The sequence below is a fragment of the Lithohypha guttulata genome, assembly GCF_036872675.1.
Source record: "Lithohypha guttulata strain CCFEE 5908 chromosome Unknown scaffold_1, whole genome shotgun sequence".
NCBI classification, from domain to species: domain Eukaryota; kingdom Fungi; phylum Ascomycota; class Eurotiomycetes; order Chaetothyriales; family Trichomeriaceae; genus Lithohypha; species Lithohypha guttulata.
Genome location: NW_027042750.1, coordinates 976,822 through 995,385, shown reverse-complemented (window position 1 = coordinate 995,385; position 18,564 = coordinate 976,822). Strand labels below are relative to the sequence as shown.

The 18,564-nt window shown below is 48.7% G+C and overlaps 6 protein-coding genes across 6 annotated transcripts; 3 read left to right on the top strand and 3 right to left on the bottom strand.

Moving 5' to 3' along the window:
- Positions 1-25: 25 nt before the first annotated feature.
- LTR64_000362 (uncharacterized protein) lies at positions 26-1,249 on the bottom strand (the record flags this gene model as incomplete). The annotated part of the gene is made up of 1 exon (XM_064894747.1): positions 26-1,249. One exon carries the CDS (start codon positions 1,247-1,249, stop codon positions 26-28), a length of 1,224 nt encoding a protein of 407 aa, XP_064757434.1.
- A 1,101-nt stretch (positions 1,250-2,350) lies between these two features.
- Positions 2,351-4,366, bottom strand: LTR64_000361 (uncharacterized protein; the record flags this gene model as incomplete). The annotated part of the gene is made up of 2 exons (XM_064894746.1): positions 2,351-4,050; positions 4,126-4,366. 2 exons carry the CDS (start codon positions 4,364-4,366, stop codon positions 2,351-2,353), a joined length of 1,941 nt encoding a protein of 646 aa, XP_064757433.1.
- Positions 4,367-7,514: 3,148 nt separating this feature from the next.
- LTR64_000360 (uncharacterized protein) lies at positions 7,515-8,864 on the top strand (the record flags this gene model as incomplete). The annotated part of the gene is made up of 3 exons (XM_064894745.1): positions 7,515-7,993; positions 8,043-8,270; positions 8,321-8,864. 3 exons carry the CDS (start codon positions 7,515-7,517, stop codon positions 8,862-8,864), a joined length of 1,251 nt encoding a protein of 416 aa, XP_064757432.1.
- Positions 8,865-9,579: 715 nt separating this feature from the next.
- On the top strand, positions 9,580-11,131 carry KTI12 (kti12, chromatin associated; the record flags this gene model as incomplete). Its single annotated transcript, XM_064894744.1, has 2 exons — positions 9,580-9,585; positions 9,617-11,131. 2 exons carry the CDS (start codon positions 9,580-9,582, stop codon positions 11,129-11,131), a joined length of 1,521 nt encoding a protein of 506 aa, XP_064757431.1.
- Positions 11,132-13,767: 2,636 nt separating this feature from the next.
- EFM7 (Protein N-terminal and lysine N-methyltransferase efm7) lies at positions 13,768-14,532 on the top strand (the record flags this gene model as incomplete). The annotated part of the gene is made up of 1 exon (XM_064894743.1): positions 13,768-14,532. The coding sequence occupies one exon, from the start codon at positions 13,768-13,770 to the stop codon at positions 14,530-14,532; it is 765 nt and encodes a 254-aa protein (XP_064757430.1).
- A 619-nt stretch (positions 14,533-15,151) lies between these two features.
- LTR64_000357 (uncharacterized protein) lies at positions 15,152-16,339 on the bottom strand (the record flags this gene model as incomplete). The annotated part of the gene is made up of 1 exon (XM_064894742.1): positions 15,152-16,339. The coding sequence occupies one exon, from the start codon at positions 16,337-16,339 to the stop codon at positions 15,152-15,154; it is 1,188 nt and encodes a 395-aa protein (XP_064757429.1).
- Positions 16,340-18,564: the final 2,225 nt, after the last annotated feature.

Here is an 18,564-nt window from a genome sequence, read left to right as displayed (position 1 = left end):
TCCGTATAGGTAAAATTGTGCAAGCCTACAGAACTCCCCCTTTCGCCTCCCAGAAAGCAGCTCTCTGCAAAGCGCCAAACATCTCGCCCGTCGGTGCATCACCTGGAGGCAAGATCCAGCTAGCATAACATCCAGCGACCCCAGCTTCCCGATCAACAAACCAGTAATTGTTCGGTAAGCCTGACCAGAACAATGTGCCCTTACTGGCATGGCCTGGAATCTCCTTCGCCACAATCGCACCACCCAGGCTGTGATTCCATTCTGTCGTCTCAGGATCCCGCGGATAGCCAGGCGTCAAGAAAGCGCCAAACATGGGATGCGTTGCCCAAAAGTGCAGACCGGAAGGACTCTCGAGCTGCCCAGCGAACAGCTCCTGCATCATGGCGCCGCCACTAGGAAGCAACTTGCCATCATCGAGCAGTAACGAAGTCAGAACCTTAATGTAGTCATTGGCGCACGAATACATCCCACTTCCGCCATGATGGTCCTCCTTTTTCCGGACCTGCCTCAACCCAGAAGTCTCTTCACCAACCAGCCCGGTCTCAGCATTTCTCCCCACTCGTCCCGTCATCCTGCTCATCACCTCCTCATTACCAACCGGATCGAACGTAGAATACCGCATCCCCAATGGCTCAAAAATATGCTTAGCCATAAACTCACCCAGCTTGCTACCCGTCACAACTTCAACCATTCTCCCAGCCCAGTCAATACTCGGTCCATAAACCCAACTACTCCCCGGCTCAAAAATCAGCGGATTCATAAAATACTCTGATATCCTCTCTTCCTTTGCCACATCATAGCCGAGCTCCTTGCTCTTCGCCGCCTGATACTGCGTGATCGAAGGGTTCATCTCCGGGTACACCATCCCACTCGAGTGAGTCAGGAGCCGTCGCAGGGTAATTTTTTGCTCTGCTTTCACAAGTATCGGTGATCCATCATCAGCATACCCCGTGATGATCTGAGGATCCTTCCACTCCGGCAGAACCGTCGCAATATCATCGTCGAGCTTCAACAGACCCTGCTCAACGCAATGGAGCGCACAGATCGAAGTGAGGAGTTTCGTCGAGCTTGCGTACCACAGCGTCGTGTCGAAGGCGAATGGTTTCGCGTCCGAGGGATTGGTGGACGTCTTGCCGAATTCCTTTCTGATGAGTTCTCGGCCGGACTTGTCGATTGCGATTGCTGCTCCGCCGGCGATGCGTTTGTCGTGTAGAGCTTGGTCTATTGTGGAGGAGAACTCGGCGGCCATGGTCGGATCGCTAGCTAAGGTATCCGTGGCTTTTGTCAATTGTAGTGACTTATAGGTGGAGAGTTTGAGCTGATGATCAATAATGGATGGGTCTCGAAATGCTCGGCTTTATCGAGGCAGGTCTCGCAAGTGTGGACTTGGAGGTCTTTGCACAAGCAGATCATAGATGCATGATATATACTACGATTCTGGCATTTTGCTACCTTGGCTTATAGTAAGGTTCATTGGGTAATTACAGAAACTCGCTATAGCACGATCACGGTGTGCCTCGCGCTAACTCGCCCGAGCGCGCGGACGAAGATTGAATAGGTACAAACCGAGGTTTCTCATTGCCGTGCTTTTTGTGCATGGTACTTGGCTGTTCATATCTTTGATTATGTAGCTTCTCTTCACCTTCCATAAGGTAGGAGATAGCCCTGAACTACTAAGTGCGTGCGTATGTATCCATTCGTGCTAGTGAATACGACTCTGACACGTTCTCGCTGATAGGCATAAAGTAAACAACTGGGTCGTACCCATTGCTAAGCTGACCCACAACAGCACTCTGCTTACACAATGTCGGCGACACCACGGTGATCCTCATTACCACTAGCATAGTCTATGTGCCTGACTAGGCATGGTATACAGCATAGCGAACCCCTTCTAAGCTAGCCAGAATCCCAATGCGACTTTAGCGACCTTGTGGCTCGAGCCGATATGCCCCAGAGACTTACTTAGTGCCCATCATGCAACACAGCCTATCAATTCGAGTCCTTATCGCTGAGCTACCTGGTAGAAGCGCGTGTAGTTGCTTGTGATCTAAAAAAGAACACAAACCAAGTCCAACAATCACTCGAGTTCCATACTATGTTGAATCTCGATTTTTGAAACTGGGTGGCAAAACATTGAGAAGTTGTGATGTAGCTGAGGCTCTCTTCCAGTCTGGAATTCTGAGTGATCGTCTCAAGCCATGACAACTCAAGTTTCTCCGAAAAATGGATCATAGACTGTGGTAGTCGAAGGGCTGCTCATGTAATTTCCAGGTTGTCATATTGGAAGCACTCGAATCGAAATACCGTTGTCTTGAAAGGCAGTACAAAGCCTCTCGTACCAGTAACGAAGTTATGGCGAGATCGACTCTGAGTATCGAAGATTTCGAAGAGGTGTACGAATCAATCGATAGTATGGAGAGCCCAATTCACTCTCGGTATGTGGGAGATCCACATTAGGAAGAGCATACTTTCTGCCGTGAGATCTTGTGCCTGAGTTAATAGACATCCTGTTCGAGGCCTCAAGTGGTACTCTTGTAGTGCTGAAGAGTATTTCACTTCCTGGTGAGGCCATGGCAGACTTGGTTTGTTGACCCATAGGATACTCGACAAGACTTCCTCTTGCCTGCGGTCGTGGAGTCGAGCCCATTACGTGTCCTAGATCGTATTTCCCTTTAATAACATCATCCACTAAATCAGCATATGGCGAAAGCGAGTATCTGTTCTGCTTCGGCGTCTCGATGACCGGATTTACCCTGGCTGGCGATCCTGAGCCGCCAGTAAACAGGCTCGATGGCTGGTTGGCTTGGGCACAACAAGCATTGAGATCTGGCACTACGCTTTCGTCAAGCTTGTAGCGTCGTTTCTTTGGCGTTGTTGAATGGTTTCCAAGCATTAAGTTTAATGGAGGGGACGTATTGAGAACGTATGGAAACTGGACCGGCCATGGCTTGATATACTTATGTGTTTCTGGCCGAGATCCAGAAGATCTCGTAGATGTTCCTTCGAGTTCAGTGGTTGCAGAACGAATCGTATCTTCCGTTGCAAAGTCTCGGACCGACACATCTGCACCAGATAATATCGACGAAAACCAAATTGGCTTTTTCGCCGTATTCGAGATGCGTCCTTCTTGACCATATTCACCTGAGCACGATACGACTGAAACCGGCACAGAGTCATTGTTGTTCGTTTTTCCTAAGCTGCCGTCATTGCTTTCGTCTCGTCTAGTTGTCCGCAGTAATGAGACTTCGCTGCGGTCAGGTATTTGAGGCAACGCAAGATCTTCCTGCGCTAACTCCGCGCGCAGAGCTGCCTCAGTGTCTGCAACATTGGTCGTTACTCGATCATGTTGGGATGGCTGTTGGTCTTTCTGGCTATCCTCCTGCTGGTGTGCTGCACCTGAACTAATGTATTTCGCCTGAATATCGTCAAAGCTCGAGAAATGCTTTACCTCTTCTAGAGACAGTAATCGATTGTTTGTTTGGTAATGCTGGTCGTGTCGAAGTCGGTATGAACGTCTGCCGGCATCATAGAGAGGTAGACTCGGTAATGATAGGCTAGTGCTAGATCCTGATGTTATGCTTGAATCGAAGTTTATGGCAAGCCGGGATGGGCTCGAAGGAGATGATTCGTCGACGCGGCTTGAAGACAGTCGTCGAGCACAGATTGCCTTCTTCGGCTCACTCAAAGCTTCGCTACTTGAGCGACGCTTACGCTTTCCGAGTAAAGGCGAAGTACGGTAGTCGTTATGAGTGAGCTGAAAAGGTGTTTTGGATATAGTATTCTGCTTTCGGTGCCGACCAATGTTTGCCATCTCGTGAGCAGGCGCGAATTGGATCTCGACGGGCTGCGCTGCGGACAGGCCGAGCCAATCTGGGGTATTCAGGAACCGTTCTTTGAGTATACTCAGGCTCTGGTCGTAACGGTCGGCAGGCCGTACTTGGCTCATGCTTGCACAATCTTGCTTCTGGGTAGTACGATGAGCAACGTCCTTACTTCCACTAGGTGACGAGGCTTGATGTTGCTCCTGTGGCTCCGCCCTTCTGGTCCGCGCTGGCTCTTATCAGCTTAACGTCTTTGGAAAGATTTGGAGACGTGTAGTGAGTATTGAAGGGAAGCCATACTTACGGAAGAACTTTGATGCTACTTCACCCGTCGCCACGGTTGTTTTTCTCTGATTCCATTGTGGTTGTGGATTTCCATCACGAGTCAACGAAATATGACTGTCGTCCAGACAATCTGTGTCCTCTCGCTGACCACGCTTGAGACGTTCTAATGAGGCTTTCGCGAAGTGTCGCCTCTGAGCTTTGAGCTGTGGGTTAGTGTTTGACCGTGCATGGCGATTGAGACGACCACCAGTCCAGTTCATACTATTTACACAACATGACGCATGACCCTGAAATCTAGCAATGTTATTGTACAGTCGCAAGCTGAAGGTAGGACAACTGCTGGTTGGCTTCCATAGGTATCTGGGCTGGACACCTGTCACGGAGCAGGCATGTCAAGCCAGTAGCTCTTTCTACTCGTGAAACTATCATTTTCCTGCCGGCAGAACTTTCGAGTTGTCGAAGTGTATATTGCAACACACACTCGACGGATAAACCATTGTGAATAGCCAATAAAATCGGAGTAAGAGAGATTGTCTGCAAAAGTGCTTCAATTGATCGAACCGGATCATTACCATCACGCCTTGGTGTCACAATCTCGAAGCATCCTTTTCGCATATCACAATATTTACAATGGCCAGTCAACAGAGCTAGCACTACTTCGTCCGAGGAAAATTTGAATCTGATGCTGGGCAAACGAGGAGGAAAGGCTGAGATGAATCGGCAATCAACTTGACCCGCACAACATTCAACATGCTGCCACGTGACAACGATATTTGTATTGTGAAGCTTTACTTGTACGAGTACAAGTACAATGTGTAATCTTGTCAGCCTTTCACTCTGGCTTCGCTAGGCAACGCTCAAAGATATTGTGTTGTGGCAGAGCAGTCGAGAATGTTTAGTTGATGTTGCGCCTGATAGAATGGTATGGTATTCCTGTCCTACCCTTTTCGATGTTTTCCTTGTCCCTCTGCTCGCTCGAATACTGGTACAGCCATGCATGACCGCGAAGCAATTGCGGACCAAGGAATTTACTTCGGGAGTTATCTTGAGATTGACTTTAAGTCGTCCTTGACACGTTACGGACGAAGGCCACACCCACGGATCGTGTTTTCAGGCCGGATCTTGCTTGGTTACACAACGTGCGGCTTTGATGTCCAACAAGGAGGGGTTGTTCCTGTACAATCTCCAGAGCAGCAGTCTTAAAGTATCGCACGAAATTCACATTTAATCGAAAAATGTCAGGATATGGATGTTCCTGCTAGCCGTTCAGACGTAATTGAAGTATCCAAAGCTTCTTCAATCTCCATTGCTGTCTCTTCGCATAATATTCGTCAACAGACAGGCCACAATAGATGTGCTAACAGCCAGGTGTCAAAGAATGACTGCCCTGCAAGCTGTTCTCACCACGCTTCATCATCATTCACTCCGTCGAGCTTACCAACAACAGAGAACGACATTTCGTAGGACTGTTTACCTCTCAGCCCTGGCTGCCCCAAAGCCTTCGTTTTATTTGAGCAACAATATCACGACACGCTTTTGACCATCAAGGACCACGTTCTACCTTGTGCGTGATTCTACAGCTGTATTCTTCATCACCAGTCTCTTCTCATATCAGCCTGCTTGCAAGACAAATCTATGAGATGCTCATTGGCTTCACGTCACCCATCTCTTTCACCAAAATCCTGCCACGTCACCCAACCTTTATGCAGTGGACTACACTGTGCATTAGACTGCATTTTGAGGTCGTCGACGACTCGATTGAGCTGCACGGGATAATGCATGTGCACATGGCCGATGGATCACCAGAAGCGAATGATCTAATAGAGGCTGCCCCTGCTGATCACAACTCCTTCTGATAATCAACATGAATCGTCAGAACTCTGCAGCAGCGAAAGTCTTGGATGCACCAGAGTGGGGAGTGTAGGAAGCAACGACTCGTGCCGGCTTGTCCTAAGCGGCCTCTACTCGGCCAAAAGTGCCCCATCTGTGAACCCAAAACTTGGTTTCTGCGACAGCTGCCAGGCCCACCTCATCTCCATCACCCACTTCCTTCTCTATCTCATCACACCGCAGCGTCACTTTGAGCGTGCCAGCGAAACAGCCTACCGTCTTCGTGTGCTTTATAACCTGTGCCTCATCCGCTTTAGCAACTTTTCCTACTTGACAAACTTCCTACTATCACAGAACACACTGCTAAAGTCGTGACTCTCTCACCCATATTTCATCCACTTCCAAGGACTCAAACCACATTGCCAAAGGACTTCCACTGCCACGGATTCATCCACAAGGACAATTTCCAAGGACTGCCGCTGCTTTGCTACGTTTGTTGTCGTCGCTTAGGACTTTACTGCCCGAGGACAACATATATCCATTGGGTCATACTTCTGTACGGAAAGTACTCTCCGAGTGCACTTTTGTATTGCAGGTCAGTATTGTCATTCTCCCCATCCCTTTCGAGGGCCATACGCTCCACAGCGTCTATGTTTCCATTTTCCACCAGGCCGGCCACAAACCATTGGATTACCTTCCGGATCTGAGGCGTTCGACCTGCTGTTGTCAGCATGGGTTGCCTGCTGGTGTTGACAATACTGCCTGCTGGCTTATTGTCTTGAAAACACTACGAGCTAATGTGCTCTTCTCATACAAGGCCACCATGTTTTCTTTGACCTGGATATCTGCTTGGAGAATTGTCAGCGCCGTCTGCGTTCTGCTGGATAATTTGCTGTGCAACAAATTGTGAGACGTTGATGTTCTCTGGCTTCTGTGACTCCGACTAGTACTACCGTTCTCGCGTCTCTGCTTCACAATTGGTATCCGGGCTTCGCAGTTGGTCTGTCCATGGAGAACTACTGTCTGCAGCACGACGGTCATACTTTGACTCCTGTCTGGATTTTCTGGCTTGGTACAAACCAAGTCCCAAGAATGTTGGCTAAATGCTCCAATGCATTATCATTTACTTCTCAAGGCCCGATTTATAGGTTCACGAACCTGCGAATACTCTGGAACGACTGGGCATGCACCACGTCTACGTCTTCATAAGAGACGTACCTGCAAGTCTTTTAACCACGCTTAGAAGGCCCATCAGCCTCATCACGGAACGTCTGGCTGTAACTCTAGAGATGACTGGCATCAAGTCCCGCTACACCATAGTTTTGCTGGAACGGATTCTTCTACAGACTGAACCGCTGCTGACCTGGACTTTGTTTCTTGCCAAAAGCACGTTTACTAACGCAAATGCTCTGTAGATATCTGGACTTGAATTTATACTGGATTATGTCCTCCCGGAAGTCGTCATCAAACATGCTACCATCCAGGACCAGGCTGCCTTCAGCTGCACAACAAAAACCAAGGCACATCCCAACTTCTCTTCCCCAATCCACAGCAGTATACACACAATATCTTTCGAATATGGCAGAACCGAATTACCATGTTGTCCCCTCCGCATCAATCTATTTCCCGGAAATGACTAGCTGCTTACCAGTTGGCGACGACACATCGTTCCCAGGAAATGACGGCTCATACATCCCTACTTCTGGCGTGGCGCCTACAGATTTGACCTTCATTCACCCTCTGGGACCTTGTGATTCCGACACATCAAGCCCTTCTTCTGGACCGTTGGCGAAGCCCTTTTCACCTCCAATGACTGAGGCTGAAATAGCGCAAGCTGAATTGTATCATACCACAGGAATAGATTCAGGAATGGCCCATCTCTCGTGCTATCCAGACCAATGGGTAATGCAACTACCACCAACACCTCCAGCTGATCCAATGTTTGAGATACCGGATTTGTTCGATACTGGAAGAACGGATTCCTTGGCCTTTGAACCGCTACCGGAGCCTGCCACAGAATGTGAATACCTTGGTGTTTCCAAACTCCAGTTCTCGAGGTCAGGTCACCTCATACGTTATCTAATGTCTTGTATTGACTTTGTATAGGGCTCCAATTAAGCATTCTAACCCACGGCCTATTCGATCGGCATCTGAACGGAGTCCACCTAGTTCTGCGACAGGATCTCCCAAGGAACGTCACATGGAACGATCTAAACACAATCCGAGGAATGATCCCAGGTACGACGTCAAGCCCGACAAGGATGGAAACTACCACTGCCCATATGCCGCCGACAACTGCAATCACAAGCCAACCAAGCAGAAATGCATCTATGCGTAGGTGCCAAGTTCACGAACCAAAGAGGTTAACCACTAACTGCGTGCAGCAAGAACCTGGACTCTCACCTGAAACCCTACACCTGCAAATTTGGGGATAGGGATGAAAACTGCCGGCCTCTTCGCTTCTCTTCTAATGCTTGCTTGTTTCGACACGAACGTGAAATGCACGGATTACACAACCATGGAATCAACCCTTATCTCTGCAAATTCGAAGGATGTGAACGAGCTCGCCGTGACAATGGCTTTCCACGACGCTGGAACCAACGTGATCACATGAAACGTGTTCACGGCTGGGAAGAGCCAGAAAATGATGAAATAGCCGATAGAGGCTACACTGATCCTTCACGGAGAAGGAAAGGGCCTGGTGCCTCAACCTCTGTTGCAATGAAACGGAACAGCTCTGCCAGAGCTCATCCATATCTCCCAGGACACTCAAGGAATGTCAGCGCGCCGCGCTATCACCCCCAGCTCCGAAGGGACGTTCAGACCCAGAACATCATGATGCCAGGCATGACCGTTGACCACAGCCACTATGGACCCATGGTGACTCAATCATTTGAACCTGGAATGTATCTTCAATCCGTGTATTGAGGTACAGCTAAAGTCATGTTTCCCCTACCTGGATACAATATTTCCTCTTCTTATGCCAATGGTTCCTGCCCTTACCTGTCCTTCCATGGAGTTCCAGTTCCAGGGTAGCCAGGCTATCAGACCTTCATAGATGGAGCCACTTCCATGCATGACGATACTGATATATGGCCAATATCGTTCAGGACCACATGGAAATAACCGGAGCATACCCCGTGCCTTTTCATCCTCTCTCAGCACGAAAGCTATTGCGAACTGTTGTCAGCAAGCTGCACCATTGATTTGACAATTTCTTGAGAGGGATTTCTGCATTCATCATTTTATCACAAACCTGTGATACCAGATAGATATCATGGAAGGGACCGCGATCGTGTTATGGAGGAATTGTGAGCGTTCTTCCAGCAATGTAGTACCAGCGACATTGCGTCGATGGGTGGCTCGAGTGTTTGTTCAAAATCAGTATACCCAGCAACGTTTTATAGCATCCTTACAGATTTCACTACCAGTGTGAAGATCGTCTTTCCTTGATCAAGCACATTGTACATTGTGATTTCAAGCGCCAACTCGAACCGGAAGTCTCTGCAAGTTTAAGGTCCCACAACCAGCAGTCAAGCCTGAGGTGCCCCCGAGCATTGCCCCGCGTCCTTGATTTGTGCCTCTAGTCTTGTGCGCCAACCATTTTTCAACCACGAGCATCACCGTTGTCTGGCTCTTCATAATGCCTGTAAGAGTGTCCTAGTTTTCCTTCTCTTTAGATTGCTTCTCACCATGGTGATCAGCTTATCATAATCACCGGAACACCCTGCTCTGGAAAGACCTTTCGCGCACAGCAGATATTGCAAGATTTCCAGTCACGTATCGAGCCATCGTCACCTCGATCGGTGGTCTACCTACCTTCGCACCATGCCTCCTTAGACCCGTCAAGTCAAGATGACCAACAATATACTCCGCCTGACCAGGTGCGGAATCCGAGAGATGTGATATACGACTCTGCTCGGCTAGAAAAGACAGCTCGGGCTGAAGAGTTCTCTGCTATCAAGAGAGCTATCAGCAAGAATACGGTTGTCATAGCAGATGCGCCAAACTACATCAAGGGTTTTAGGTATCAGCTCTTCTGTGAAGCCAAAGCGGCTGGCACGCGCAGTGTTGTGGTGCATACTGCAGCGAGGGAGGATGAGTGTGTAGACTGGAACAATGCTCGGTTGCAGGCTTGGGGCAGACCAATCTTGAATGACGAACACACAGATTGTAGTGCTTTGGCATCAGGTCCGAAAATTGGTAGAGATGTGCTTGGAAACCTAGAGCCGGAAAGTCACACTGCGATCTATGGAGATAAAGTGCTCGATGAAAGCGCTGGTGGGAGGTCACGTTCCTCCAGCGTCGGAGGAGTTATCAGTGACGAAGATCAAGAGGAAAGATTGAAACAAAAATGTCGGAGAGACGAAACTATGACTTTGAAGTCTTTGTACATCTCCGACAAGCCTGACGACATATCGACGCGTGAAGCCACTCCTCTCACTGACCTACAAGAACAACAACCAACACAAGACTCGACCTCACGCCGAACCCTACCTCCATCCACACCACCAACTCCCAAATCATCCCTCCCATACTCATCATCCTCCCTCCGATCACTCTTCATGCGCTACGAACCACCTTCCCCCTTCACACGCTGGGACACACCCCTCTTCACCATACCCAGCACAGACTCCCACCCACCATACGATCAAATTTGGGAAGCCCTCTTCCCAGCTCCAGCGAAGAACACATCCAAGAAAGCATTGATGCGCGAGCGTCACGAACAAGAACGGATACAGAAAGAGCAGGCAGTGGAAGCACAGATACCTCCACAACAAGATGGCACGAATGAACGAAATAAGAAAGTAGTAGAAGCCGTCAGACAAAACGCAGCCACAGTCCTACCAGCCGCATCTGCCCCCGACGCGCTACAGACTCTCGAAAGCACGACAGGTGAAATCACAAAACTAGTCCTCGCAGTTGCACGAGATGCCGGCGTCGCTAATACAGGCGAGTACGCGACCCTGCAAACATCGTTACTCGTCGATGGGGCACAGCTGATGTTAGAGATCGAGAAACCTGAGGGTGTGACGTTGAGTCAGCCGAAGTTACAGAGGTTGAGGCGGAAGTATACGCAGATTCAACGAGGTGGTATTGCGCATGGGAAGGGGTTTACTGCTGGGAGGAAGGATGTTGCCGTGGGGTTTGCGAAGTTTTTGGAGGATGAGTGGGCTGGGGAGGTGGGTGAGTGAATCAATAGGCAGTGGCGACGTACACAGTATACCGTTGTGGTAGAAGATTGTATTGGGTGATATCTTGTCACGTCCCGATCAGCAAAAACAGGCCAGGCAGATGTATGCAAATTACACCAATGCACCTAGTGGCTCTTGCTGCTCGGGACGTGCTTGCTATTGTGATTCTCACGCGTGCCTACCTGAAAGTCGTTGCGACTTTTGGCGTTCACAAAGACCTGAAGTCAAGTTGCTCGCAAGCATAAAGGAAACCGCAGCGACAACTCACAATTACCGTAGAAAATGACTTGGATCATAAAGAACTGGGATTATCTCTGCTATAGCCTATTTCTCTAAGCATCTAAAGATGGTAGCTCAAGGGTATGTTCAGGCCCATAAATACTCGTCGTAAAGCCCACCACGTTAACGCCTATGCTACTCTTGTAATTAACTCCTGTGTTGAAATACCATCTGCCTGAAATCAGAGGAACGCTGAACAAAGTAAAAGGTCGTGTCGCGTCGAGGTTCGAAGCGCAGACTGGCCGACGTCGAACCCGATAGATATCCCACCGAACCAGATACTGACTGTGATAGAACACCGTAAATTATCCATGCATGTTGGCCTTTTGGATCTCGATCCGACGTAGGTTTTGGTTGTGATCGAAAAGTGTCCGGGATGTGCCTCGGCACGAGTCATTTTTCCGGAATCTGATTTTTGGGCACATGCTAGTCTGTGGAGATGTGTTTCTGTGCTAACTAAACGATGCGGCTTGAATGAAGCGGTCAATCATATCGCTGAAGTGGCGACTTGACTCGTATGATGAGAACCTGAAATATGTCACGGTATGGCGACGAGGCCATGACACTGACGAAGCCGGTGTTGTAAAAGGAACACGGTAATCAAAGCGAGACGTCGCCTAGGTCGCGCATCAGGCAGGCCATCTGAGCTCGCTTAGCAGCTTCAGCGAGAAAGTCAGCTGGGAGACCTGGAGGTACACCATTCACACTCGTAGGCGGATAATTGGGACGCTGAGGTTGTGAGAATGAATTGTGATGTTGCGCAAATGCCGATTGTGGCTGACTCTGCTGGTTATTATTACTTGTGCTTGAGGTTGTAGTATTTTGGTTTTGTGCTTGTCCACCCATGTTGTATTGACTGTATTGGTACTGCGATCGTCCGAACGGGTCAGGCTCGTTCGTAGAAGGAGAGGGAAGAGGAGCGTCGAATTGTGTAGGTGGTACGAGGAATTGGGGTTGAATGTTCGAAGGATACTGCTGAGGTGGACCAGAAGGATTTAGAGTGTCACAAGTCGGACTTGGGTGTGACGTTGAAGATGCGCTGGACGACTGGGAGATCGAGGGACGAGAAAATTGTGACGAGTTGGTATTGGAGTATGTGTTCTGTGACTGCTGTTGAAGACGTGGACTCCGTCGAGGAAAGTTGTTCATTGTAAGGTGCAGCAGTGTGATCTTGAGGCTGAACAGTAAAGAATCAGGGATCCTTTCTGTCAGTATGCGTTTACTGCAATGCTACTAGCAATGACGCTATGACCCAGATGAAATCGGGCTCCCAAGGATTGATTCAAGGACAGAACAGAAACTGCCACGAGTATTGATAGAAGAGAGAAACAGTAGAAGCGGAATGTGGCTCGTGAGTTCGGCTAGTTGAAGCGACAAATGAACAGTCCCGTATCCTGGTACGTTGCCTGACGGAAAACACGAGCGAAAGGACCGATAAAGGTTCAAGAATAAGAGCTGATTGTGCTGAATGATGACAGAAGCCAATGGTTCAGGCAGAAGCGCCGACAATTGACTCACAAGTGATATGCTAACCGGGTCAATTGCATGAGGGAACACTGACACCTGGGAGCCAGTAGTAGCCTAAGATTTCCTCGAAATTGTCTTGTGCAAGCTTTCTGGACTGTGCTTTCCTCCAATTTGCCCGGCAGAAACTCTGACAGCTTTGGGGAAGTCTGGGGTGAGGATCGTCGATCCAATAACCTCGTGGAATACTGACTTTCGGGTCGATTGTGTGACGTCCACTCAGATGCCGAGAGAGTGTTCTTTCTGGCAGATGCGCAGTTTGGGAGGAAAACAGAGCAAAGTCGAGAACAGAATCCATGGTGAGTACAAAGAAAAAGTCCCGTAGTTGCATCCGGCCGACTCTGCTTTTCTTTTGACTTTATCGGTGAATCTCGGCCCAATGTGATCACCTCGTCACTTCTGCCGACCTTTTGCGAGCATGAGTCCGGTAAAAATCAGTCCGGGCAAATATCGCGATTTGCGTGTACTGGCAGGACATCAGCGCGAACTCCTTCCATAAGTCTATAGATCGTGATCTGTTTGACATCAAATGCATGCCTGGTCGAAAGGAAGCTCGTAACGAGGACACCGACAATATAGCGCAAGCATTCGGGCGATCTTATGATACCTCGCTTGCCTCGTGGTTGCCTCACGTTCATAACTGTTATCTCCAGTTAATTCGGAACGTGTCAGAAAGATCCCGGGATTGGATGCGTTACGACTCAGACAGAGGTGTATATTTTCCCTAGTGATTGACCGCTCCGGTGGGAGCAGCCGGACGCCAGGCATGAAGCAGATTGTTCCATCTCACCATCTGGATAAAGCTTTTCGTGCATTCGTCGATCTCTCTTGCTATGACTTCTTCGGATGATGATACCGATGCATCTGGTCTTTTCAACGAACCCCAAGACTATTATGCTCCAGAGAAATCAGCAACTTTCACCTCATACACAACAAAGCAAGGCACAAAAATCCCACTTCGCCTAGTCGGACATAATCCTTTGTGGGGTCACCTCTTGTGGAATGCAGGTCAAGTGATTGCTCATTATATCGAAGACAATGCAACGACCTTGATACAGGGCAAAAATGTACTCGAGCTCGGTGCTGGCGCCGGCCTACCTAGTTTTGTCTGTGCCATACAAGGAGCCAGAAAAGTTGTGGTCACAGATTACCCAGATGCGGACCTCATTGAGAACTTGCGATACAATATTGATCATGCTGTCGACTCGGAAAGACGCCATTCGATAGTTGCAAAAGGATATCTATGGGGTAACGATACTCAGACACTTCAAGACGAGCTCGACGCAAGCAATAATGGATTCGATATCCTCATCCTCGCCGACATCCTATTCAACCACTCTGAGCACACGAAATTGATTACAACACTCCAAAAGACCTTGAAGCATGACAGCAACGCTCGAGCTCTGGTTTTCTTTACTCCCTATCGACCATGGCTTCTGCAAAAAGATATGGACTTTTTCGAGCTGGCAAGAGAAGCAGGGTTTCGGGTCAAGAAACTTTTCGAGCACACTATGGATAAGGTCATGTTTCCTGAAGATCCTGGAGATGAAATCCTCAGACGTACAGTCTTCGCATATGAAGTCGCTTGGCAGACGTAGCCAAGCCGTTAATCGTATCAACAGATTTCGTGGCAATCCGCTCTGTGTTACGAAACCCTCTCGGGGACAACGATGTTCTTGTATATTGGGCTACGATCGTCCATTGGATGGTCGTCTGCTTCCCAGGAGAAGCCCGAAGGTCCAGTACGCCGACTTCGCTTGCGTATCTTCGTCGTATTGTCGATGCTCCGCTTGTGAGCAACAGAGCGTCGATGTGATCGTTGTACCCAGCTGTTCGTGCTCGACGTGTCGCACGCCTACACAGTGCAAATTACTCCGCTTCGTACTTTGCTGACCTCTTCGTCGAAGGTCAAGCGTCTTCTTCACGAGTATCTACGCTGGAGCTGTTTCTAATGGAAATTCTTTATGAACGTCCAGAATGACATGAATGGTTAACGGACCATTAAATCAAAAAAGTTGCATCAATTATTAGAGCTTGACCAAAGTTTAACCGAACCATTTTCCAAACCATGAGTACACTCCCTTCGTAGTCGTGCTCAGAAGCAGTGATGAGTAATCACCGTATCGAAATTCAGAAATCGAATCATGTACGAAGTTGTCCACAAAATACCACCCAATGAATTCGTCATTATGATATTACACCCCCAGCGCATTCCCCTTACCAGGGAGGGGTATCAGGTCGACCAGGATTTGATCCTTCTTCTTCGTCTGTTGGTTCTCCGTCTTCGTCGTCACCAGAGTCTTCGTCGCTGTCGTCATCAGACTCCTCTTCATTGTCGCTGTCCACCTCCTCTTCGTTGTCATCACTAGCCTCATCTCCACTGTCGATGTCAGAGTCTTCTTCGTCATCATCTGATTCGTCTCTTCGCGGACGCCGAACTCTGCGACGTCCCATGTTTGCTATTTCGTCCATAAGTCGTTGCTGCATAAAGGGATCATTGTCCTCAGGATCTTCTTCGACCCATTCGTTGTTACCGTGACAGTTACATGGCAACCCACCGGTGTACGACCGTCCACACTGGTAGCAGAACTCTTGACCACACTCACATATCATATGATCGCAGCCGTCGCTTTTCTCAATCATGTTCTTGCATTGTGGGCATTCTTTCCAGCCCTCCTTGTCCATGAGCTCCCTATCCAATTTCGCCAGTCGTTCTGGGTAGACACCTTTTTCATGCTCGGTTTGTAGGTGTAGGCAAGCCGGGCAAGTCTTTGCGTTACATTTGTAGCAGAGAGCCCACTTTCCTTCTTCCACGAAAGTGTTCTTGCTGAGGTACTGTGAGCATGCTTGATTAGCGCATGCTTGGATAGCGCAGTAGACAGGGGCGACGTCGGTGTACTCGGTCTTGACCTCTGACCAACGTGCTAGAGTAAGTGGCTCGATGAAGTGTGAGATGTCTTCGATGTCTATGGGTCCATGGCACTTCGGAGGGAAGCTGGCCTTTGACTCGAGACCGACCAGGACGTTCTGGTTGAGACAGTCGGGGCACCGGACGCAGCCACAATTCAAAACTGCTATATCTTTCAAGCAGGTGTAAACTTCACCGCAGGAGCACTCTCTTTCTTCGGGTGGGAGATCTTGGTCGTGCTCTTCGAACCCTCGATCTTCTTGGGCTTGGAGGAGCATGGCCAATTCAAAATCTGCGCGCTCTTGTTCTGTCGTCTCTTGAGGAGCATCGCTGTTGGTTTCCGAGGAGTCATGAATGTCTTCGAGGTGTTCATGGTCGGTAAGGGTTAGGTTCTCAAGCAGAGAGATTATGCTTTCAGGATCAGCCGCCTCAATGTTAGTGCTCTGCTGGTTGTTGCTGTTGTCTTCCGGATCATCATGGAGGGGAGTATGATCCATGTTGCACAAATTTTTTGTCAAAGGTGGTTAGTTGTCTGACTTCGATCTGGTTGTCTTCAAGATGATAGAATTGTAGAATGGTTGTTTATCGCGAAGGATGGAAGATATCCTTTGACGCAGACATAAGTGATATTCGGCGCAGAGTGTGCGGCTCTGAATTTGCTGTAGTTGTCACCTCTAGTCGTAGTGACAACACGGCGCAGTGGCTCCATATCGCTACATTTTTGGTGATAGAGTCAGTCACGTTTCAACAAACACTTGTGCCTGAGAAGTTAATGGAACAGCGTGTAGGCAACACCAACTAGTGTATAGAAGGATTTGGAAGGCTGTAAAAAGAGTTAGTCAAGGACTGCATTGTTTCGACCCTGCTCGTGCTTGTCTCTGTCCTCCCATAATGTTCGTCGAAAACACCAACGAAATCTGTATGGACGTATATATCTATGTCTCTTGGTGAATACGTGCTTCGAAAGATCCAGCTACCCCATCTTGTTCGTTTTCCATATTAACCAGTCTGTGTCTGCACCTTTGGGCGAAGCCAAAATTCTGGTCGCAGTCGACATTCGGTCGACGACCGGCTTCGTGGTGCTGTAGGTACTGCTGGCGCTGAGCATTTCGGCAACAATTCCGGCACCTTTCGCGAGGACCTGTTATATCGTGGCAAGAATTCAATAGGTTAGTGGGTGAAGTACGAAGAGGTCGTGCTATAATGACTGAGCTTCAACATGGGACGAGTATTCAATAAATCTGTCGGGGCTTCGACCACAAGCCTGCTTCCACACGATTCGTGAATCTGCTAGTCAGTAGATCTGTGGCTGAAGAGCAAGGCGATACACCGACGTGGATCACAGAGATGTGATCAAGAACAAACTGTTATATTGTAAGCTGAGAGTTGTCTGCTCCAAGACAAACGTGGGGGTATTGACAATCGTTGCAACCCCCAACGACAAGGCTTTACCGCTCGCATTTCAGCTGCACGTCGAATGACGCGATACTGCAGCTCCCCACGCTTTTCTACCCCGGAATCGAGCTTACAGGTGGACTGTACAGTGCACAACACATGTTAAGTTCGGAGGATGTCGTGTCAAAAGCACTCCAGAAAGGCTTGATCGAACACTATCCAAACCTCAACAGATACCACAGCCCGGAGGTCATTGTCGTACAGGAACTCGATGTTGTGGGCGAGAATTTCCGGACGCAGAAATGCGAAGGTTGTGAATGGTCACATATATCGCGCATCATGTGGGTTCAGATCGGCGTTAATCTTCCAGAAACGTGGAGTGGCAATGTCACAAACGGTTTTGCAATTGACGCACCATTGTACAAGAGTACTTGTGAACAATTGGCGCCGTCGTCAAGCTGAATCTTGCTTGAAGGAACTTCGAAAGTACGTATAGAATTGAATGAAGGTTAAGTCTTTGACTCGTTGCTGGTTGAGTCGTGAAGTCACGATCAAGATTCGTGTCAGTGTGGCTCCAGCGCCAGGAATTGAGGCAGTGCCTGTAGCATTCCTTTTATCCAGACAACCTTGCTTTCGCGAGACAGTACTGTAAATCCTTATGACTCGGAGGATGATCGCGGAGCTCTTAGCCATCGCACGATAATGCATTCAGCCGGAAAGGTAGTCGTTCATCATCTATCGCGACGCAATTACTTGGTATGGAACGTTTACTGTAACGATGGAGACGTGAAGATTCTCCAAAACCTTACACAATCCGACAGTGCCTCTGCCCACACTCACTACTTCCTCAAGACAGAGTCGGGTCAATTTTCTGATTATTCTTCAGGTCTTTCTTCGTTGCTTCTGAGAGAACCTAGCCTAATCCTTTCCGCCTTCAAACGTTCTTTGCTTGAAGGTTGCGTTTAAACCTTAAATGTGTCGAGGTCGACCATAGCCTCTCACACATTGGTCCAGTGCTGACCGATCGCTTTCAAACGCCGTTCCCTCCCAGCGGAAGTCACAGCAGATATATCGGTCGTCATCCCACTCGCCAAATCCTGGTCAAGGTTGCTCTGCCATTTTCATTACTACGTAGTAGCGTGTGGTGTGACACCCATGCTGGAAAGCGGCTCGTGTCAAATCACTCTTGTACCAATTCCCTCGAAGGACATGCAGACTCCCTACAGCACAATATTCTTTTCAGATCAACCACTTTCCTGGCCATGAGTCAAACAACTTCTTGAGTCTCTCTTTTGCACCTCGACAAAACATCGAAATCCATGATCCA